The sequence below is a fragment of the Rhincodon typus genome, chromosome 27, assembly GCF_021869965.1.
Source record: "Rhincodon typus isolate 14 chromosome 27, sRhiTyp1.1, whole genome shotgun sequence".
NCBI lineage: Eukaryota > Metazoa > Chordata > Chondrichthyes > Orectolobiformes > Rhincodontidae > Rhincodon > Rhincodon typus.
The window spans coordinates 18,698,053-18,722,498 of record NC_063358.1 but is presented as its reverse complement, the minus strand read 5'-3'; the positions used below and the strand labels follow the sequence as shown (position 1 = coordinate 18,722,498).

Here is a 24,446-nt window from a genome sequence, read left to right as displayed (position 1 = left end):
TGGTTTATTGGGCCACCCGTCCCGTGTCATAGTGAATTGTAAGTAGGATTGCATTTCTAGATAGATGGCAAAAATAAAAGTTTCTTTTTGTTTCTGAACTTGATTGTGTTGAGACACAGGACTCTGGGCCAGAGGGCACCACTGTTCCTGGGAACGTAGGCTCATCCATCGTGAGGAGTGGTAGGGACGTGTTGTGTGGGTGGTGAAGGAGTTCAAGAAATCATTGAGTCAATGTTGGGTGCCAGCAGGCAGTAAAGATCTGTGTCACTCTGTAATAGTTTGGAGGAGTTTCTGAAATTAATTTCGTTATTATGGTTGTAGCTGTTTTTCTCTGGTAGTGCAAGAAATTGGGTAAAGTTCCCTCATACACTGATATAATGCAGTTAGTTCAGATTTTGTTAAAAGGGTACATAAAGGGGTTTGGACGTGCAGGGTCATTCACTTTGATCTAAGAACATGAAACAAAAATGTCATCACGGTCAGAAGTCTGGGAACTGTGGAGGAGTTAAAGAATTCGAGCTATTATGTATGGGGGAGAAAAAGTGATCAAAGAAGTTAAATGAATGTTGGCCTTTATCTTAAAGGGGCTGGAATAGAGAGGACAAAGCTATTCTCCAGTCAGGCAGAGCATTACTCAGACCCGATCTAGAGTACACCAATCCAAACGGACCATGTTGACCTTGGATCGGTTACAGAGTAGATTTGCAAGTATTATGAGAACCGATTGCGTAATCTTGGCTTGTGTTTCATGTAGAAGAAGTGGGAGCTTACTGACGTGTTTGAACTATTAAAAGGATTCAACAGGGAAGACACAAATGAGCTCCCTCCTTTGGTGGAGAGTTCCATAACTGGGAGGTGTGATCTTAAAATTAGAACTAGACCATTCAGGTGTGAGATGGACCTTTGCACAAAGAGTAAATGGAGTCTGGAATTCCCATCTGTAGAAAACTTAAAAGCATTGAAAACTTCAAGAATGAGATCAGCAGATTTTCATTACCTAAACATTTATTGGGATCTGCAGCAAAGGCAGGGAGTGAGGTTCAGGTTCAGATCGGCTGTGATCTAATTGAATGGAGTCCAGTGCCTGAATATGCTACTCCTGCTCCAATGTTTCTGTTTCACAATAATACAACTATTATTCCATGCTCATTGAAAGTTATGAATAACCATAATATTTATGGCCATAACTAATAAGGTAATTATTAATAAATCCATAGCAGAATTCAGAAGAAACATGTTTTTACTTCGGAATATGATTATAATGTAGAATTCATTACTAGAAGTGGCGTCTGGGGCAAAAAGCATAGGTTCCTTTCAGAAAATGTTAACTAAATGCTCGAGTGATAAAGGAATAAAAGGAATCCCTAACAAGGTGGGAGGATTCCCAGGTAGTACACAAACCTATTAGAATCAACAATACAAGAACAGAATGCTTTAATCTATGTAATTTTGTTGTTCAGTGAATGATTTAAATGTGGGTGTCGTTGACTAGAACAGCATTCATTGCCCATCCTTTAATTATGCTGGTGAAGGTGATGGTGGTGAGCTGCTTTCTTGAATCTGGAGTCTGGTTGCTGCTAGGAAAGCGAGTTCTACGATTTTGATCCAACTGAGTTATAGCTCCAAGTCAGGATGGCATGTGGCTTAGAAGAGGCAAACTTTCAGATGATGGTTTCCCATGTTTTCCCAGATGATAGATGCCACCGCTTTGTTGGAGAAGAGTCCTGTCAAATGAGCCTTGCTGAATTACTGCAGGGCATCTCATAGATAGCACACACTGCTGCCTCTGTAATGGGGGAGAGAGCTTCAAAGGTGGTGGAAGGGGCTGCTGATCAAATGGGCTGCCTTGTTCTGAATAGCTCCAAGCATCCCGAATAAAAGTATCGGCAGCACCAGCCTAAAGATTCAGGGGATGTGCTGCGACATTGAAAGTTATAAATAGACAATTGTAAACACAGGGATCGTCTGAGACTGTCTGCGAGTTTCCTATTGTGCGTTTGACAGCTGAAAAGAGGGCTTCAAAGGACACTGATTCATGACCCTGACAGAATAAAAAGGTTTGTTGCTTTTGGACAAACATCACGGCTTTGGAATTTATGTGGCTCTTCCTGAACTGTTCTGCTTTCTGTTGGTGTCTACTGTAAATGCTGGACTGAACAAATAATGAAGCCAGTGTGAGGAAAAGACTCTGATTTGAAACAATGGCCAGAATCTTCTGTTTAGAATGTGAGAGACTCGGTATCAGTTCTCCACTCCTGACTGTCAAAAGTCCATTTGAGATTTTCTGAGAGACAGCCAATTAAGAGCCCACCTCTGGATCCAATTTGTAGTGAGGGGATGGGGGGACGGACAAGTTGGTTCCCGTGGTTACAGGCCTGATTTTGAGGGCCCCTCTGAAGAAGTTCAAATCCAATTAAGGAGATGGGGGGAGCACCTCTGCAGGGCCACTGAGATGGGGAGAACCTTTCAGAAGGTTGGCTGCAGCATCAGTAAGGAGGGCGGCTGGGAGATGTTGAAACAGGAGGCTTTTTGGCCTCCTCCCCCATGACCAGCCACAAGCAAGCCACCTCCAGGCCCCTGCTTAATTTCCCCACAGTGGGGATGCCCCGAGTAATTGAATTAGTCCATTCAAATGGGCTTGTAGTCATCCAGTTTAGCTACCTGGCCTACCAAGTGGATAGCCTCTCCTGATACTGAGCCTGCCTCTGGCAATCTCACAAAGGAGCAAGAACCTGGACATGTATTTCACTGAAGTTCCTCCTCATCTCCCCTTGAACTCGACCTTCACTGGACTGAAGTTTCTGCCTTCTATTAGTTATGTTTAGAGGACCTTTTGGTTACATTTGAGGGGGAGTTTTCCAGAAGCAGCTTAGGTTTGGACGAATTGCAAAGCTCTCTCTCTGCCAATGAGATGTCATGTCTGGCCAGAGGAGGCCACTTAGAGGCAGGAAGTGCTATCTGTCAGAAGATGCGCATTGTAAAATCTTTGCCTGTTCTCACTCGAAGGAGCAGCAGTGAATTTCAGGTTGTGGTTCAGAATACCACATCGAAGTAAAATAAAAACAGCCATTTTACAGACACAAATGACTCATTTGGTAGAACAGATAGAGAATGGGACTAAACTTGGTGCCAGGTTTCTGAAACGTTTAGAATATTTTCATTTTAACTATGTCCACTGTATCCTAGTTATTTATATAAAGAGTGCTGTTTTTCAAGCCTCTGTCAATAGCAAAGGGAAGAAATCCTTTGCGAATATAGACAGTTCTGAGGGACCTCCTGTAAGTATTGGGATGCATGTTTCTAAAAAAACTGATGCTATATAAGACAAGTCAAACCTTGGATTTGGCTCCCTCCTAAAATGAAAGATTTCTGGGTGGTTGGTGTACTTTCGCTTGTTATTTTAATGAGGTGGTGAGTGCATTAATTTGTCCCCACGTCGGACAATACAATGAAATGTTCACTTTTTTTAATGCTGCGTTTTTCCCATATCTCTGATTTAGGAACCAGTGAAGAAAAGTTGAAGAAATCAGAAGAAATCGAAGGCACAGACCCAGCCGAAGAGCATCAGTTTTCAGATGTTGAGGAGTCTGATGATGATGATGACAATGATGATGATGATGAAGAGGAGGAGGAAGAGGAACAGTTTGTGAAGTCTTCAGAGATTGCAAGTACCAGTCCACAAACAGCTGGGACTGCATCAACATCATACAGAGGGGAAACTACCGTCCTGTCACTAGAGACCACTTCAAAGCAGGGATCTAGTTTAACCAGTCAGTATTCATTGACAGGTTACCCCATGTCACCACCTCAACTTCATACCGCAAAGCCAATGAAATCCTTGGAGTCAAGCATGGTTCCTGTGTGTCATGGTGTCTCACAGGCAAAACCTGAAGGAAGTATTTCAGTGCCACCATTTACATCTGCTGAACAATTTTTACCGATGCAAGGAGATCCTCTGATGAAAAGGCAGACAGTGCTAAGTCCAGATATTTCACCGTCAAGAGAGACATCACCTAGAAGGCCATGGTCTCCGAAAAGGGAATCATCACCTAGTAGCCTTTTATATCCAGGAGGGGACATCCCATCTGGGAGACACTCATCACCAGAAAGAGAGGCATCGGTTCAAGAGCACTTGTCCCCACCAAAAGAGATGTCCCCTCGGAGACATTTTTCACCAGGCAGAGAATTATCATCCAGGAGCTGCCCATCACCAGGGAGAGGTATGTCACCAAGGAGACGTCTCTCTCCAGGCAGAGAGGTGTCACCGAAGAGATGTCTATCACCGAGGATCGAAGTGCCGTCTGGGAGAGTGTCACCTCAAACACGTTTGTCACCAGAAAGAGATGTGTCACCTGGGAGAACTTTGTCACCAGGTATGAAAATGTTGCCTTCAAGGTACCTTTCTCCAGCAAGAGAGATCTCTCCAAGGAGACAACCGTCACCAGTACAGAAAGAATCGTCTGTAAGACACTTGTCCCCAGTAAAAGATGAATTGCCAAGTAAATGCCTGACATCAAGTTGGCAGAGTGCCCAAGGCTCCTCTTTTCCTGCAAAGCACAGTGGCTCATCTTCATTGGGTCTACCTCCAAGGATATCTAGCAAAGAGCTGGAACAATCTGAATCTAAACTGGTAAGAAAGATAAAGATACTTCATAAAGTTCTCCCCAGTGGTGAAGAACGGCTTAACCATTACTGATACTAGGCAAATCTAGTTCAGCTCTGCAATTCCTCTTCTGCCTTCCAGACAATCAAGGCTCAGTAGCAAGTGGTTATGGGGTAACTCTGAAGTCTGGACTAAAAATCCAGGAACACCAGTTCAAATCTCACTACAGCAACTGTGGAATTTAAATTCAGTTAACTAACTAAATCTGGAATTAAAAAGCTAGTATCAGTAATAGTAAGCATAAGCATGCTTAGTTGTTGTGAGAGCCCACCTGATTCACCGACCCTCCTGAGAGAAGCAAATCGGTCATCCTTATCTGTTATGTCCTCTATATTACTCCAGATCCACAGTAATATGGTTGACTCTTCACTTCCCCTGAAATGGCCTAAAAAGCCCATTAACTGCATTCACTTTATCAGAGCCAACCAGAGATGTGCAGTAAGGACCGGTCTTGAAGATAAAAACCTACGGAATGATCTTTTGTCTGATCACTCTTGGAATGTGGACATCAGTGGCAAGGCCAGCATTTATTGCCCCACTTTAGTTGCTCTCTTGCACTTCAACTTGTGGCATGCTGGGCATTTCATCAGGCAGTTAAGAGGCAACCATGTTGTAATGGAACTGAAGGCCATAAGGGTTCCTTCCTAAAGGATATCAGCAAACAAGTTGACCGTTCATAACTTTCCAACAGTTTTGTACTCACTTTTTTTGATTTCAGATTCCAGGTTGTGGGCCTAGTGTGGGAAAGTGGGACTAGTGTAGGTAGTAGAATATTTTGGTGGTACATACTCGATGGGCTGAAAGGCCTCTTCTGTGCTGTATGATTCTACGATGTTCTCAAACTTCGGAATTTAAGCTCTCAGCCTACGGTTTAATAGTCCAGTAACATAACCACAATGCCACCGTGCCTTTTGTTAGCTACAACCATGCTGAATTTTCCAGACTGTAATGCTGAGTGTTTTCTCGAGAGTCCAGATAAGTAGTGACCAGCATTCACTTTCTGGCAGCAGACAAGCCTTTTTTGTTAAATTGTTTTTTCTGCTTTCCCTTGTTTGCGTTGGAATCAGATGCTGATTTTACCTTTCTGAGCATTTTGCAAGTTTAATGCTGAGTCAGCTGATGATAGCTATCATTCTGAGGCTCATTTTACTGCAATTCTGCAAATTGCAATTTATTCCTTAGCTATGTTTTTGCATAAACATGTGTTTGCACACATTTCCCTTTCACGTTTTTTCCTTTGGCGTCTCCTGTTTCTGCTCCCTTTTACTTTGACAACATTTCTGTGAATTGGCCTTGGATATAATATAACTCAGACCACCATAATGTAATTACCACAAGTGCATCCACAATGCTGCTATCAGCATGGGCAGCAGTACATGATTGGGAGCATTCCGAGAGAGCTTTACTCTGTATCTAGAAGCACTCAATCTGATCCATGTGTCATGAATATGACTTTGGTTGATTTAGAACAAAAAAAGCTTCCTCCCCTAACAATGCTCAGTGTTACAAACTGTTTACAGTGAAAACACACATGCACACAAGCCCCTTTCCAAAGCCCTCTTCATGCTCAAACAGACCAATGTCTCTTTCCAATTCCCTTCCCCATCACTTATTTACTCAGCTGCCTCTCTTTCCAGTTCCTCTCCACCCCAAACATACATTCTAATCCTCTCCCACCTTCACCCCTTTGATCTAGCTGCCAGTGTCTACGAAGTAGAATTGCTAGCCCAGGGAAAGGAGCCTGTACAACAGACTCCGGAGCAGAACAGGTCCAGATCTGAAGCCATCACTCACCTTCACAGCTCAGCTGCATGACCTTACATTTATTCTTACTCTCCATCCGTGACCAAATTACACTTGCCACCTTCTAACAGTGCCAAGTTAGCGTGCAGGCATCCTGAGCTCACTCAGCACTCGCCACTAAAATTGTCTTTTGAAATTGAGGAGCATTTTGAGTTCGCCGTCCACGCCTTGCTGTTGGGTAGCATTGATCCAGTGTTTCAAGGCTAACCCTGTCACTACCTCCAGACAGGAATGCTTCCTCTCCACAGTCATAGAACGTGGAACATAGAACTGTGCAGCACAGGAACAGGCCCTGCGGCCCACAATGTTGGGCTGAACATGACGCCAATTTAAACTAATCCTTTCTGCCTGGCCTTGGTCCATATCCCTCCATTCCTTGCATATTCATGTGCTTATCTAAAAGTCCCTGAAACACCCCTATTGTATATGCCTCCACCATCATCCCTGGCAACACATTCCAGACAACTCCTACTTCCTGTGTTTATAAAAAACTTACCCCTTACATCTCCTTTGAACTTTTCCTCTCTCGCCTTAAATGCATGTACCCCTAGTTTTAGACATTTCAACTCTTGAGGGGGAAAAGATTCTAACTGGCAACGCTATCTTGGCATCTCATAATTTTATAGACCTCTATCAAGTCTCCCCTGAGCCTCTGCTGCTCCAGAGAAAACTACCTGAGTTTTTCTAGCCTCTCCTTACAACTCATACCCTCCAATCCAGGCAGCATCCTGCTAAACCTCTTCTGCACCCTTACCATATCTTCCACATCCTTCCTGGAATGTGGAGACCACAATTGAATGCAATACCCTAAGTGGGGCCTGACCAAAGTCTTATAAAGCTGCAATATGACATCCTGACTCTTGTACTCAATTCCCCAACCAATAAAGGCAAGCATGCCATATGCTTTCTTCACCACCTACTTACTTGCATGGCAGCTTTCAGGGAGCTGTGGACTTGAACCCCAAGAACCTCTGTACATCAATGCTGTTCAAGGTTCTGACATTAACTGTGTAATTTTCCTTAACATTTGATCTCCCAAAGAGCAGCACCTCACACTTACCCGGATTAAACTCCATCTGCCATTTCTCCGCCCATATCTGCAACTAATCTATATCCTGCTATCTCTATCGTCGGTGTTTGGTGGGGGGGCGCTCAACACCAAATGTTACCTCTGTGACCACATTGAAGGTCCCGATTCACAATGTGAGAACTATACATACTATACATCTCAACTACTCCCACTTGGTAGCAGTTTCCACATTTGGAACCAGTCTCTGGTTAAAACAGATTCTCCTAAATTCCATATTGGATTGTTAACGACTGATTTGTATCTATGGCTCCCAGTTCTTGTTTTTCCCACAAGTGAAACTGAGCTTGCACCAAGTTTATCACCTGTAATGACTACTGAGTTAGCATTTTTACAATGCCTTAATGTAGAAACCATCTAAAGTTGCTTCAGAGGTGCAAGGAAAAAATGGGCAACATTAAGATGTTAAGAGGGGGTGAAATTTAAGTAGGATCTTCAAAGAATGAGAGGGATGTGAATGCACAATGAGAAATTTACAGGGAAGTGCAAGGGTAAGGCTGTGAGGGTTTAAAATTCCAGTACAAGAAGTGTACATTAGAAGGCACCATTAATAATATTTTGCATTGGTCTGGAGTTCTGTGAATATATTTGCTTAGAGAAAAATTCAACAGCCGACCATTAACATGTGAAATATTCCAAGGGACTTCACAGAAATATTATCAAACAATAATTTGACAGTGAATTGATGAAGGAGATATTGGACCAGTGATTAAAAGCTTGGTCAAAGGGGTGCATTTTAAGGAACATCTTTAATGAAGAGTCAAGAGGCAGAGAGAGAGAAATGGAGGGAATTCCAGAGTTTAAGATCTAGGCAGCTGATACACAAATGTAAATGGTGAAGTGAATAAAATTGTGATATGTAGAAGTTCAGAATTTAGTGAGTATAGAGATCAGTAATAAAAGAATAATAAGAAATAATTTCATTGTCAGAAAGATGTAATTAATCTCCTCTTCCTTCTCTACTGTACAGAAGATGTCTAGAATGGGCTATCGCAGTATACACGAAGAGCCAAGTACACCATCCCACGCCTTGCATTTTCTTTCTTCAAGAAATACTCAAACTGCACTGGAAGGACAAAGTTACAGTGGGCTGACTGGGACCGCACAAGATTATGTTTTCAGTCATCTTCCTCTGCACTCTCAGCAGCTGGTCAGGACACCCTACCCCATGATTCCAATTGGTGGAATTCAGATGGTTCAATCAAGGCCAGGCTGTCATTTAGGCTTGGTGCCTTCTGCAATAGTCTCTCGACAGTCAGGCATTCCTGTGAATCCAACTGCACTTGATCCCTTTAGTGCAACTAGGACAGAGACCACAGTACATTTCGAAGAAGGGGTTTTGCTGAGACCCAAATCAGCCGAAGCAATGACTTCAACATCTTTGCCTTTGCCGCAGCTTTCAGTTCCCACAGCCCCTGTTGTGACAGTACCTTCTCTCGCTAGAAGTAGTAAACCAAGCGTTACTTTACAGAGGACAGAGACTGTTGAGCTAGAAGAAGCAGCAGCATACAAACAGGAGGAATACAGGGTACCAATTTATTCTGAACCCAGCACTATCGCCGCTCTGAGCCACTCGGGGCAAGATGCTGGCTCAGCCAGACTGGACAGCCCCAGCACCAGCCACGAGCACTCTCCAAAGCCTTCGACAAGTGGAGAAGGATCTTCAAAGGATCTGAGCAAGAAGCAGTTTGGGTGTTCAGGCACCTACTATGAGTCAGCCCGCACTTTAGCCACCACGCAACCTGCACATCCTTTACAGGGAAGCAGCAGTAGTTCATCAGAGTCTTCAAATCCTTCCCGCTCTTTCCAAACCAGTACTGGCAGGACTGCTTCAAGTGGACAATGTCACCCAGTTAGAACGCAAAGCAGAAGCAGCCCAGAGTATAAAGATGAAGGTTTTGTGCACCTTGATATGCAAAAGGACAATAAGACAGGAAGTTCATAGCATCCACAGCCATGCAGATTCACCTTTTGAAGAAGATGCAATGGGCATTTGTCAACACTATTTTCCTTCCTCATACTCATGAATGTTGTTCGAACAAAACATTCGCATATATATATATATAGTAAACATGACCAAAATCATCAGAAAATTCCTGTTTAAAATTGTCCAAGTCCAGTATTATTTAAATGTACACAGTTACTTGTGCCTTTCTCTTTTATTTTGTGGCTACAGATGTATAGGATGGGAAGGGAGGGAGGGGGGGAAAAGGGTGAAGAGAAAATGATTTGAGGCTGTGAATATTTTTAAAAGCAATGTAATTGATTCAGAGTAGCTGTCTGTTTTTTCATTTGGAATTACTTTGAGTCAAATGACGTGAAACAAAAGGGATTAAAACATTGGTGTGATGATGCACTGAAGACTTATTTTTATATTGATAAAATGTAAACTGCTTGTGTACAGAAATAATTCTATGAAGCATATTTATTGTATTCTGTATTTAATTGTTTATAAATGGCTACATTTTCTCAGCATCGTGGTGGTCTTTCTGTGCGCTTTTTATAGCTTCTTAAGCAGAAATGATTACAAAAAAATTGCTTGATTTTGACCATGGTTTTGTTTACCCTTTTGTAATGATTGACTCTCAGCACTTAGACTATCCTGATAAGGATTCTTTCACATTTAACACCTTCTATTAGTCTAGAGAAAACAGAATTTCAAACATTTGAAAACCAGGAAAATCAGTTGTGCAACAAAGTTGCACCAGGGTCAGTATCACAGATTCCAGACTGTGGGGGTCCATTTTGTTTTGGAATATAGCTTTGTAATAAAACACTGACCCAAAAGATCAACCAATTGCATCCTGAACTACAAATCATGTCAGTACCCTGTGAACAATCTGCTATTTAATGCTCGAGAGGAACTGTTAGTCCTGCAGTTCCCAAAGCTGTCCACTACTGAGGGCTTTATTTGTATCATGTCTGGGTCTGTCGTAGACTAAGTGATAAGAGATTAATTGCCATAATTAGTCATTTGCCATGTGACTACCAGGATGGTGGTAGATATACTAGTTGGACTGTCATCTCTCTTCTTTATCCAGCAATGTTAACAACTTTGAGATGCAGAACTTTTAAATAATGAATTGAAGGATGCACAGTTCCCAAGTCCAAAGATGCTTTTGGAGAACCTCCTATTTTTACTTATTTTTGATGTTTGTTGTGGCCTTTTTTGGGTGGGGATAGGGAGAGAAAAGCTGAGGACAGTTACTGGTGGGCTGTCTTTTCAATAGTGTCTTTTTAGTACCTTGACTTAATTGAAAAAGATTTTGTCCACAGTCTGCAATATTTTGTCAGTTCTATTGAATGTAATTTTAGATATAAATGTAATATACATAAAATGCACTTAAAAGCATTTCAGACACTTTCAAATGGAATATAGGTGATGTGAAAGAGTTCTTAAGTTTTATATTTGCTCTCTGACATTCCATCATTTTGGCTGCACTCAAATGCTTATGCATAGTATTATTTTAAATTTAGCTAGCTAATGCAAAATTAGAAATTCCCCATTACTGCAGTGGTCTGAAGGTTTACCTGCATCCTTTGTTCTATTATCAAATCTCATAACCCCTTTTCTCCACTTAATGCCCCTTTTCACTTCAAAAATGTTGCCCATTTTTATGAAAATAATTCCTTTTGGCATTGAAATATAATATTCCTTTATAATGATCATGTTTCTACTTGGAAAATGCTCTGTTTACAGCCAGGGAAACCTTATTCCACTGTGCGTGATGAATTCAAAGAGACAGAGTTCTTGTTTCAGAATTACGGAGTTTCCGTGCTGTCTCATTCGGGCTTTGATGCAAGTTTGATCATTGTAGCATAATGTTACTGTTTAAGGCCAGCTGACTGATTTTCTGAATGAATTTACGTAACCTATCACTGACTGTTACTTTTCTTAAGACAAACAAAATGGGTGCATTATTAAATTAGCAGTATTTTCACTTAAATAAGCCTCAGAACCAAGCCTGCAATGGGCCAGTGAAAAGGGGCACTGTCTCTTTTTTTTATATATTTAAAAAAAAATTGATGCCAAAATATTTGGCGGTCTTGACTTTTTAATGAAAGAAAAAGGAAGATCTTGAATTGTACACTTGCATGATATCAGCAGTTTGGCACTTAATCCCACTTTAATTCCTGTAGTGTTAACGTGAAACCTGTCTTGTTAAATTTGATACTTTTCAAAAATATTAATTGTTCTCCTTTTCAGAGATTATGTGTAATAATGTTGTCTGTTTAAAAGGAAAAGTTTATATACATTTTTTGTTAAAAAAGGCAATACATTCCAAAAGACAACTGTAAATACATATAGGTATACTATGTAATTGGTAAAATTGCCTGTAATTATTTTGAAACACCAATTTCTAGTACTGCACCTTGCAACACTTGTATGGGGTGAAACCATATATAAATGCAGGTAACAAAAGCACAGAGATCATTGTAAAATAAAAGAAAATAAATTTTAAAAGAAAGAAAAAAAAAGGAAGAAAAATACAAAAGACCTGGAGGTCAGTATTTGATGTCTGTGATCCCTATTGTACACCTACACATCTGTACTGTTAATGGAAATGTTTTTCACAGGTATTCTATTTGTCTTTACCACTGTTCAAAGTTGGTAAAGGAGTTGGGCATATTTTTTAAAAAGCATGTTGGAATAAATTTTACAAACTCGATGCGTTTCCAGGGTTGTCTCAGTGCCCTTGCCTCAGGTGTTGCTTGTTTAATCCTCTGATGCTAGGCTTTTTTTTTAAGCGTATTAGAATATTCTGAAGGTATATCCTGACCGTTTTTGTAGCTCCATGGCAATTCTTGAATGATTATTGGTAAAAATCTGTAAATGCCCCCACCATCACCCCCTTTCCCAATTTGTAAATGGTGAGGCCAGCTGGTAATGAGACTCTGTGACATTCACTGGGGCAGTGTGGCTGAACACATCCAGAGGAGGAGACAAAAACCTAAGCATCCTGAGGAAAGAAATGTGCATAACTTAAACTGCTTTGTAGAATGTCACTGTTGTGGTCACTAGGACAGGCCCCATTAGATCTACAAATTGATGAAATAACAGCCCAAAGCATCTTTGCTACTTTTCCAACAGAGTCCATTATTATCAGTGAGTGCAAAGTCTAGGCTGAGACTTTAGTGCAGCGTTCCTTTGATACTGCACTGTTGAAGATGCCACTAAATCATGATCTCAACTCTCCTCTGAGGTGATTGTGAAAAATCAATAGTATTATTCAAAAAAAACAAGAAACTTCCCATTGACATGCCCTAACTACCATTTATTCCTCAACCGACATGAAAAACAGACTATCTGTTATTACCATGTTTCTGTTTCAGACACTGCAGTTTTGGCTGCTATGTTTCTGACATTACTACAGTTTCTAAGCTTTGAAACAAAAAAATAATTCAGTGATAGCTATAAACCACTATGGGATGTCCTGAGGTCATGTAAAGGTGATACATAAATGCAAGTCTTCCTTTTGGTATAGAAAGCTGGTTGTTTACCTACCACAATGACTCAAAGTCAATGCTCAGTTGTATTAGGTAAAGAAAAGTCCCTGAAGTCCCACTCTCTCATTAGGGCCATGATGTCTAGGCAATACAATGACTTTGAGAAAGAGGGACTTTTGTGGTAAGCTGAGCTGGTGCAGGAATTGAACCAATGCTGTTGGCATCATTCTGCATTGCAAACCAACTTTCCGGCCAACTGACCCCAAGCAGATTATCTTGGGGCTGTTCATTCCTAGCCCAGTGACATTACCACCATGCCACTACCTCCCCTTTTATGTTAAATTAAAAGGTTATTCAGCCCTGCAGGGAGCACTTGCTTCAATCAGCGCATGTGTATGATGTACAAAGGAGGTCACCAAGCTACCCAATCCCCTCTGCAAGGGTCTGATTATTTTTCCAACCAATGCAACCAACTCCAGAACCCATGGATTCTCCATGGATGTCAGTGTGAAATAACTTCCCATCCATAACTTGTCCTTTCCCCACTACCACTAAGATAGAGTTCTTATCTGCTCTACATGGACCTTTCCTGGAAGACTGGTGGTAACAACACTCTTCAACAAATATTTTGATCATGTACCTACATGCAGATGATTTGGATGGGATGCTGAGCAGTGCAAAGATTGTGCCTGAGCTCTCAGAACGATTAGTTAGCAAGGTGCCTCCTGGGTCTGCTTACAGAAAGGTCCAGCTTCCCCCGTGCCTCCTCACTCACCACCAAAGCAACCAAGGCCCAGTATCTGCAGAATAGAGAACTGGCTTGTATTTACATAGTCCCTTTCATAGCTTCAGCATGTAACAAAGCCTTTCGCAGTGGAGTATCAAGTGTTGGTGCAATTCCATCCACTTCCTGCCCCACCCTGACCGTCTAAGAAAAGGTGTAACGAAGGGACGTGTTCCAATCCAAAGAAGTGACCTTCAGTGCACCCCACCCCAGTATTAAGGAAATGCCAAAATATCTGCCTGGGAGATGTAATTTGAGTTGCCCACCACTCTGAACACTATCAAAAAGAAGAAAATGAGCAAGTGGGATAGTCTTCCTAGGAGAAAAAAAAAGATAGTAAGAAGATTTGATGGATGTATTGAAATTTATGAGGGGCCTGGACAAACGAGGTAAGGAGCAATGGTTTCCATTGGCAGGATGATCAGGAACCAGAGGGTCCTCTGTTAAGGTGATTGATAAAGGAAGCAACAGCAACATAAGGAAAATCATTTTTACACAGTGAGTGATTAGGATCCAGAATGCACTGCTTTGGCATGTGTTGAAGGTATTTTCAATTGAGGCTTTCAAAAGAGAATTATCTGAAAAAATATCAAGGCTACAGGGAACGTGTGCATAAGTGGATTAGTTGAATTGTTTTTGGAGAGATCCTGGGCAGACAAGATGGGATGAATTGCCTCCAGTGATGTGACCATTCTGTAGTTCTAAAACAAATCAGAACAGCTGGCTAGAGCTACTTTAACAACGGACAGCAAAGTGATACACAGGCAGGGCACATGACATTACAATCCAAGTGTATCTAAGAGATTTTTTTGATGAAAGCAATGAACCCTTCTAGCCAGACTGCAGCAAGCACAAACACCGCTTTCCGAAGTCGACCATTACTTTCACACACATAAGGACCCATGTAATCGTATCAATTATTCAAGTTGTTTATAGTGACCTTGACTATAAATTCAATAATTCAGGTTTCAGGATAGAAACTTGCTTTACTTTCTCAGATGGTTGAACAAATATGTACTTGTATAGCAACTTTCACAACCTCAGGATTCCCCAAATACTTTAAAATGTATACAACATTCTTGCAGTCTAGTCAGTGCAGTAATGTAGGGAATTGTAGCCAATGAAGGGGTGGTCACACAATCTCAAACAGGTTTTATATCAACTTGCAAAACCTTCTAGTACACACCATTAGCAGTCTAAGTGGGGAGGGCAGCAATGTCATGTGGCTGGCTGGCCAGTGTGGATCAGACTGAACACCATGTTGTTGACACCAGTCTCCATTGTGTCTAGGTTGGATAGAGTCTATAGCTCCTTGGCTTACCGGTGGAGGTTGTGGCATTGAGTGTTGGGAGAACCTCCAGGCAGAGAATGAAGGAGAATAATATTGCGAATAGAAATGTTCTGCTAACAACAGAAGATCAGGTAATCTAATTCAGGGATGCTCAAGTTATAAATTGACTAGGACACTTGGAAGAACACCCTTGCATTTGAAGCTGTTTCCCTTGAGTCCTTTGGAAAGATCACTGATCTTTATTAGATTATGAGGGCCTGGTAACTTTGCTACCCACAACCAAATGGCTATAGTATATCAGCAAATTCAAACACTAATTTTATTGCAGAATAGAATCATTCTGGGCAAGGGACCAAGGGCTAACAATCTGTGTGGTCAAAGCCCAGAGAGGTGTTAACTCCAGGGTGTCATTTCCATATTCAGATCCCTTACTCATCTGAGCCTCGGCATGTGGTGAAGGTATTTTGATTTGAGGCTTTCAAAAGAAAATTATCTGAAAAAAAAAATCAAGGCTACAGGGAACATGTGGAAGGAGGAATTTAGGTGTCAGAGGCTGTTGCCAGAGGCCCAGAGAAGTAGTCCCTGTAAGTCTGGTATGCAGTAGGAAGACAAGCTGAATGATTGGGAAGTGATGCTAATAATAGGATGATAGGCACCAAAAGGAGTCACCAGGTTTTCATCTGGGGCTCGGAGAACAAACCTTTCTCTAGGCTCCGGTGTGGAGCCCCAAAATTGTGGGAATGTTTCTCGCCCAGAATCCTACTTACAGTAAGTTTGACCATACATTTTCACTGCTCTTCCACATCAGACTTCCAGTTAAAATAGCAGACTGAGCATAAATTATCTCATTAAAATCTAATCTGGATGTTAAAGAGGACTGCAATGACTTGGGGAGCTGGGTGATAAGGCCCCCTGCAATTTAAAATGGCAGCCTGATAGTAGGGAAAAGAAGTGAGTGAATTCTCTGCTCTACCTAACAGTACTCCCCCACCCCCTCAGACCCACACCTTTTCTCCAAACCACTAGGTCTCGCTTACAGCAAACTCTCTCATTATGGAGAGTTCCACATCAGAAGCTGGAACTAAGTACACAAAGCATTCAAAGTAGGAGGAGGAATAAGAATAAGTCATAAGGATCCTCACGTATGCTCTACAATTCACTTAGATTATTTTTAATCTTCCACCTCCATCCACCTTCCACACAATCAGTCCCTTTGTATCGAAAATCTATCGATCTCAGTCTTGAAAATCCTCCCTGGAAGAGAGATATCTAAAGATCCGCAATCCTTTCTCCTCACCTAGCACCTAAATGGCCAACCTCCTATTTTGACATTGTGACCCCAAGTTTTTAGGCTCTTAAACCAAGGTGAACTGCCTATCAACATATACACTGTGGAGCACTCAGAATGTTTCTGCCTTCTCATCAACATCCAAAGTTATGCGCTGACTAATGGGTTGAATTCCCTTAGGTTCTCTGTCAACTTCAAGCTTGCAGTGAGTTAAAGGACATAAACTCTGAATTAATCTCATGCAACAAGAAATCTTTCTCTAATTCACTCAGAAGATGAAGGTGTCATTGGCTAGTCCAGCATTTATTGTCCATCATTAATTGCCAGAGGGCAGTTAAGAATCAACCACATTGCTGTGGATCTGGAGTCACATGTAAGACAGATCAGATAAGGATGTCAAGTTTCCTTCCCTAAAGAACATCAGTGAACCTGATGGACATTTCCAACAACCAAGAACATTTTCATAGTCATCATTAGACCTTTAATTCTGGATTTTTATTAAATTCAATTTCCACTATCTGCCAGAGCAAGATTCAAACCAGGTCCTCAGAACATTACCTGGGTCTCTGCATTAATAGCTGTGTGATAATCCCATAGCCATCACCTCCCTGAAATGCTCAAAATACCTAATAGAATATGAGACACTAAACGAGGTGGAAAATAAAACACAAAGGCAAAGGATTGGAGAGCTATTTTCCCAAAGAGATGGGTTTTGATGGGCTAAATTGGAAAGAGCTTCAGAATTGAAAAAGAAACATTTAATACATTCCGAGTCTCGCACTCCAGCTTGACTCCACAAAGACACGAAAGTTATTTTACAGCCAATGAAGTTATTTTGAAATGCAGCCACTGCTGTGGTATAGCAAAAGGGGAATCAATTTGTCCAAAGCCAGAAGAAGGAATGCATGATTGTGACTGGGTAGCCTGGTTTTGGTTTAGGATGAATTTTAATCAGAGCACTAAGGAGAACTTATTGGCTCTGGCACTTAAATAGGCAGGGAGACTGATGGGACACCAATTGTATCAGGTCATGAGGAGGAAAAGGCTTCATGGGTTAATTGGCATTTTTTCTCTTCACATTTTCTTCATAAACAATTGTCTCAATAGACATCTTGAAATGTTGGTTATTAATTTTCTCTTTAAGGAAATCCATTGATGAAGTAAGCCTTAAGGAAAATAATTTTGAATTGCATTCAAAACCACACAGGTTTTGATTTGGTAGATAGGGACAAACTGTTTCCATAACAGAAGGGGTTGGTAACCAGTAGTTGCCGTTTTAAGATGATTGGCAACAAGAGGGAGATAAGGAGAAATTGTTCTTTGCTGCAAGTTGTTATAATCTGGAATGCCTGAAAGGGTGGTGGAAAAGATTCAAAAATAGTTTTCAAAAGGGAAGAGGTTTTCTACCTAAAAAGGAAATCATTTTCCAGGTTTTGGCAAATGTGCAGGGTAATGAGACCAGCTGGTCTCTTTATCAGAGACTTGGCACAGGCTAGATGGGCTGAATGTGCTTCAGGACTTAATCTTTTGATTAATAGAACAAGTGTTTGTATTTGTAAGTTTGCCCCTTTGCCTCGTTACTAAGAGTTGTCCAAAGCAATCTTTGAGGAGAAGCATCGAATTTGGCGTGTTAGGAATTGATGGGACAGTACATGGTGGGGCAGGAGAGGGGTGCGTGTGGTGGAGAGATGCAGGTAATAGGGATGTCACAAGGTGCTGTGTCCATATTGGCTGATAGGCAGAGGCCTCTGTCTTGCTGAGTTGGAGGAAGGAGCATGACTTGAGTTGTGTTTATATAAGGAATTACACAAACTAGCCTTGTGTTACTTGGGCTATGGAAGATTAAGTGGTCAGATTAGGGTTAGGACTGAGGCTAGGGTTAGAGTAAGGTTTAATGTTAACACTAGGGCTTTTAGGGTTTTGATGGATGTGGTCAAGAACAGGACCAGAGGACATAACCCTAAAATTAGAATTGGAATTCAGGAAGAAGTTAGGAAATGGCTCATGTAAAGGATAGGAGAAGTGTTTAATTTTCTGCCAGCAAAAGTAATAGGTGCAATATCAATTAATCACTTTAAACCTGACATCCAAAAGTTCAGCTGTACCGCTGTTGGTTCAAGTGGAAATTCTAGGAATGGCCAAAAATGGTTTGAATATTATGATGCTCTAGTAATACTCAGGAATAAAATGTGTGTTGATTTTGTTTTATTTTGACTCTGAACATCTCAACTAAATGCTCAAATATAACTCTCTACCATTGCAACTGTTGTTGGTGTCCGTTGCTGTTCAGATGAAAGAGTTGCAAGCTTCTTCTTGACTCATGTCTGTCGCTGTCTTTCTGTCTCTCTATCCATCTCTTTAGCATCTTAATGAATGGCGGTCTCTGTTCAGTCTACAGTAAGCTGATGCAAGCTGTTATTCTGCTCTGTGAGGTGATGGCAGTATCAGTGGAGGGATGGTATTGAGGGTGGGTAATGGAAACAGCTGTCAGTTGGCACACTAGGTAAGAGCTGATGAGTTTGAGCCAACCCCAATGAGCTTGGTAGGCAGGGCCGGAACCTGTGATCATTGTGGCTGTTAGGAGAGGTTCTTACAGATTCCATTGCACCTGTGAACTGTACTGCTGCAGTGCTTCAAGCTAGGGTTGTGAAAGGGAGAACAGACTCCCTTACAGAAAAAAGATCTGTTAATGATCAAAGTTAGTTTTGTAATCACTAGATGCTCTTTTTTTACTAATCAATGTATGTCTCATTTTTTGAATAACTTTACTAGATAGGATGTTTTTTTTTATTACAGTGAGTACAAACTTTGAAAATCTTTGAAAAATGTGGACCAGCACTTAATGTCGCATTTACTCTACAGTTACTTTAAAGTTGATGATTTTACTGCATTGCACTTACCAATATAGTTGCAGAATCTACCTGTGTAACAATGGTCATTTCAAACTAATGAATTATATGTGTTATATGAATGCAAGTGGGCCATTCTGTATTTAACTTTTGCTTTCTGTTGGCTGGAAGCAAACAGAACTGGATAATTACTGAAAACAAGGAAACGTTTGTCAGACAACAAGGAAAGTGCAAGATTGGGGGATTAATGGACAGTTTTTCCAAAGATTTGACACAGGCATGATGGACCAAATAGCCGCTTTCTGTCCTGTATCATTATATGATTCCAAATGAATGATAGAATCCTGCCAAGTTTTCATTAATTGACCAACAGACAATACTATTAAGAAGAGGAAAACAGCAGCAGCTGTGCTTGGATAGCAAGTGGCCTCTTCCCAGCATCTGTCCCTCAGTGTGTATCCGCCCCCTCCACCCCCCACAGGCTATTAACTGAAGACCTTGTCACCACCCTATACATAATCATGGCCTCATCACCCAGTGGTTTGGGCTAAAGACCAATTTTCCAGTTCATTGGTATGGTATTCTATACACAAACAAACCCTATTAGTTTCCTCTTAGTGACAAGGAGCCTTTGGATTCTAACAGAGCAGGAAAGCCTCACTAATAACTGTTTGACAGTTCTCACAGCTAATGTTCAATGGCAGCTTTTTTCCAAGAGTCAACTTGGCTTTTAACCCAAATTTCTCTGCTCATTTACCAAAATGACAGCTCTCCACTGAGCACAAGCCTTTCCAGTATTCATTCAAGTGCCTTTCATCTGCCACTTGGGAATGGGTGTTGCATGGCCTTACATTGAAGCTGGAAAGTTACCAAAATGCCTGGGACCTGCCTGCGCCGTCAGCCGTTCAGCTCTCCAGGACAGCCAGTGAAACAGACCAAACTTTCAGGAAGAACGAGAAATTGCCAACTTAACTGCTTCCCCTCCTACACTCAACGGTTCATGATGGAGCAGTAAAAGAGGCTATTCTGCCCATCACATACGTGTAAGTTCTATGAAAGCACTCTCCATTTTGAACCAAGCAACTGAGATAAGGGAGTGCACCAACTGAGCCATTTCTGACCCTTACAATCAGCTAATTTAATACAGGTGTCAATTCCAAAGTGACAGATGCAGCATAATGTAAAACATGTGACTCAGTGCAGAGAAACAGTCTATCTCTTTTATCAGGGAAGTGAGAAACGGAGGGGCAGAGACAGAGTTGGAAATGAAGGAAATCTGAAAGAAGGGGTAAGAGTGCAAGAATAGGAAAGGAAGGCAAAGAAAGGAAATGAGCAATGAATAAATGGAGAAACGCTGTGACTTTTTTCCGGGTTTGATGGTCTGGATAATTGTTTCCAATCCTGACAGCCTGGAGGTTTGTACAGTTCCCGCTAAAATAACTGCAACAGACATGTCATGTGAAAGTACTGAGGCCTCAAATATGGACAACACGTTTATTTTTAGCCTGGGTGGGTGCTTGATTCCTTGAATGGCTGCGAAGGGAGAGGACGGAGTAAAATTCCATTCACCCACAGACATTCTTCACAGGGCAAATAAAACAAGGCCAAGAAGTATTTTATAGAAGCTGAAAACCTCTCCGTGATTTTGGAGTGACATGTAACACTCCACTGACTGGTGTCCGAACTCTCACGAGTTGCTATGTATTATTCACTCATTGTTGTTCTCACCTCTCGATCATGTTGCCATTCGAAATTATTTTAGTAACAAACTTGCTACTGATGCAGTGAGTGTCATAACACCAATCTGTCAGCTGCCGCACAATGAGATGCATGCTCCAATTGCCTTTAACCATCTGCATCTATGGCAGTTAAGAACAATAATTTATTTGCAATGTAACAGGTCATTATAAACTGCTCAAGGCCTTCCGTTGTGAAACTGGTTATCTCAAGGATATGACTATGAATGACGAACAGTCACTCAGCGCCACCTACTGTTTCATTCATTTAAATAGCGCAACCTGATGATAAACTTGGGGGAAGGGATGTGGGTAGACAGGAAGCCAAATGAGGAGATTTTTATCTATAGATAGGAAAGGAGAGCCAAAGAAGTGTGTCCAAAGGCTCTTACTCAGCAAGACATCAAGCAGAGTAACTAACAGGAATTAGAGATTTATAAATGTTATATTGCTATTTCTCCCAGATGTTAAGCATTCCCCTGTGTTTTTTTTAAAAACTGAAAGAACTGTGTTGCTGGAAAAGCTCAGCAGGTCTGGCAGCATCTGTGCAGAAAAAATCAGAGTTAACTCTTCGGGTCCGGTGACCCTTCCTCAGACCCGGACCCAAAGCGTTAACTCTGATTTTTTTCTTCACAGATGTTGCCAGACCAGCTGAGCTTTTCCAGCAACTTCTGTTTTTGCCCCTGTGTTATCTGTTATTTAATATTAACTATATTGGCATGAACATATGAAACTGACAGGCAGAGAAAGCTCTGCTGATCCATCAGGTATATAGCTATATCATTATGAATGGATTCTCCCTCTCTCCCAATTTCACGTCTTGCTGGTCCCCTGCTCATTCCTTTGATTGTTCTCCATGCTGCATGCATCACCCCCATCACCTCTCCCGAACCTGCTAACCCATTCCACCACTTTACACAGCCACATTATCTCCTAGGGAAGAGGGAAAAAGAAACAAACAGAAAGGAAGTCATAAAATCTGAAGAGCATTCCACCCAGACCCACTCCATCCCATAACCCAACATTTAGCATGACCAGCCTACCTGACCTGCACATCTGTTAGGTTTTGGGAGGAACCTACAGCACACACCAGAAACCCACGCAGACAATGTGCAAACTCCACACAGGCACTCACCCAAGGCTGGAATCAAATCTGGGTCCCTGGCACTGTAAGGCAGCAGTGTGACCCATTGTGCCATCATGCTACCCTAGTTCCAGTAGAACAAAGGGAAAAATACTCCAGAAAATTCTTCTTCGGCCCCTTCAGTCAATCAGACCATTCAAGAAGATCAGATAAACTAAGTATTATGTGTAAAGGTATGTACTTTCTATATGATGTGATCTCTGCCCCAGTCACGATTCAGTTCAATTCCTTCTTCAAAACAATGCAGAGAGTTCCCACTTGCCACATCAGCTAGCAATGTATTCAAAAGGTGCATTGCTTTCTAGGAATACTCATGATTGGTAATGCAATGTTGGGAATTATGAGGAAAAAAGAATTTTGTGTCAGCCCTATTGTGTGGCCAGAGAGACAGAGAGAAACTCTGTGCCCCACTCCCCAGCCTTAGTCTTTGCTGTCCACAGGCATGGTTCGCTCAGCATTTAGTTTGGTCTGAAAAATCTTCTTATATGTTGGCAGTAATTTGAGTTCAAACTCCAGAATGGTTCAGCTTTCCCATCAGAGTAAATCTGAGCTACAATCAAGATCAGCATACATTGCAGGCTGAATATCACAACTTTTCAGGGACATTATGAGTATAATCTTCAAATTCTATGTCTTCACTCAAGTTGCATCACTTTATTGTCACAAGTGGGGGTTTGGAACTTTTCTTCCTTTCCCCAGTTTGTCATGCAGCTTCAGTGATTGGAAATTTACTTTGTAGAATTTTGCAAAATGCAATGCCCCATAACATGAGAAAATCCTGATATTATTGCCATAATAGCACAGTTACATAGGCTATATGGAATAAAAGCACAGTGATGTGGGTCAATTCAAAAAAGAGCAGGGGACATCACTATGTCAGAGTATCTGGTCAGTAGCACATTGCTGCCTGAAGAATCTTGCTGTGCTGTGTCTCATTCCCTTATTTATAATAGGGACTGCATATTCAAAAGTACTTCATTTATTGTAAACTGCTTTGAGATCTCTGGAGATTGTGAAAGACATGGTATGAAATGCAAAGATCCTTCTGTTTTCATGTGAGTTGTAAGTGGGGATTCTCCTCTCATAATGTTTTGAATATTTACATCTTGACTACAATTAAACATACCCTGCACCTGCAAGTCACTAGGGTAAGGTAACTGAAGACAGTGAAAACAGGGCATTCTCCAGCTAAAATCCAACACAGCAAAACCAAGCAACAAGTACAGCTGCAGTCTTGACAACAAACTCTCACACATTGCTGACTCTGTCCTACATTGACATCTTCCATACGTTGACTCAGTAACCGAACTGTCTGCTAGTCACTCCATCTTCTTCGGATTCCCCACTGCCTGTCTGTTTTGTATTATATTGAAAACTAAAGGTTCACGCAGAATTCTATGGTTTCAATTCAATTCACTGGCAGTACGCCTGGGTGTCTGCAACTTAGTATTATCAGTCAAGTGTCAGATGATGGTTTCCTAGACATAATTTGAGAAAGTAATCCATTCTCATGGCCTGTGCTCTATGCTACATATCTGAAAATCTTTTGCCCTTGCCAGATCAAGATAAAAGAACTAAATTGTTGAATGAAATGGACCCAGAATTATTTGGATTTCCTTATTATCAGCAGAATTTATGCATGAATATTAAATATTTAGAAAATTTCTGTCTTTTGCCAACAGATCTTAACGTATTTTGGATCCAAGTCAGGAAATTCTTCACACAAACAGTGCTCATCATGTCAGAAGAGCTGTGTTTCTTTTTTAATACAGTACTTTGTTATAATCAGGAATACATTGCCTGAAAGAGCTGTGAAGGGAGATTCAACAGTGCCCTGCAAAAGGCAGTTACATATTTACTTGAAAAGCAAACACTCGCCAGGCTACAAAGAAGGAGAAGGTGTGTGGGGCCAGTTGTATAGCACTTCCAAAGAACTGGCAGAGGAAGGAGAATAGGGGCCTGACAAGGATTTACCCCCATCCTGTGGTCAATAAGGTCTGACAACACCAAATTGTCTGGGTTCCCATGACTGAAGCCACCACTGCAGGTGAAACATCAGAGGCCTTTCTGGAGTCTTGAATTTGATTCTGTTCTCAGGTTACCAACTCACCAACATTGTCCTGCTGTCTCCAGGAATTAAAGATAATCTCATGGTCACTGCTGTATGCAAACATGGAAGAAAAATCATCTTAACATTCAGACAAAGTGTGTTATTTTTAATTTAACTCCATTTTCTTTTCTTCGTAGCAATGAAGATAAAGACTATTTAGCTCGGTGCTTTTGAAGGAGGAAGGCTATGTGATGAAATTATTTTTATTATTTGCTTGTGGGACCCGCATGACATTAGCTGGAC

The 24,446-nt window shown here is 41.3% G+C and overlaps 1 protein-coding gene across 7 annotated transcripts in view; it reads left to right on the top strand.

The window, feature by feature from the left end:
- Positions 1 to 9,734, top strand: part of LOC109918665 (transcription factor HIVEP3) — a 350,987-nt gene extending 341,253 nt beyond the window's left edge. For all 7 annotated transcript variants that reach the window (XM_048613197.1, XM_048613198.1, XM_048613200.1 and 4 more), the window contains 2 exons: positions 3,501 to 4,630; positions 8,524 to 9,734. In XM_048613197.1, the coding sequence (XP_048469154.1) occupies positions 3,501 to 4,630; positions 8,524 to 9,498 (2,105 nt within the window). In that variant the 3' untranslated portion in view covers positions 9,499 to 9,734. The remainder of the gene's footprint in view (positions 1 to 3,500; positions 4,631 to 8,523) is intronic.
- The last annotated feature ends 14,712 nt before the right edge of the window (positions 9,735 to 24,446 follow it).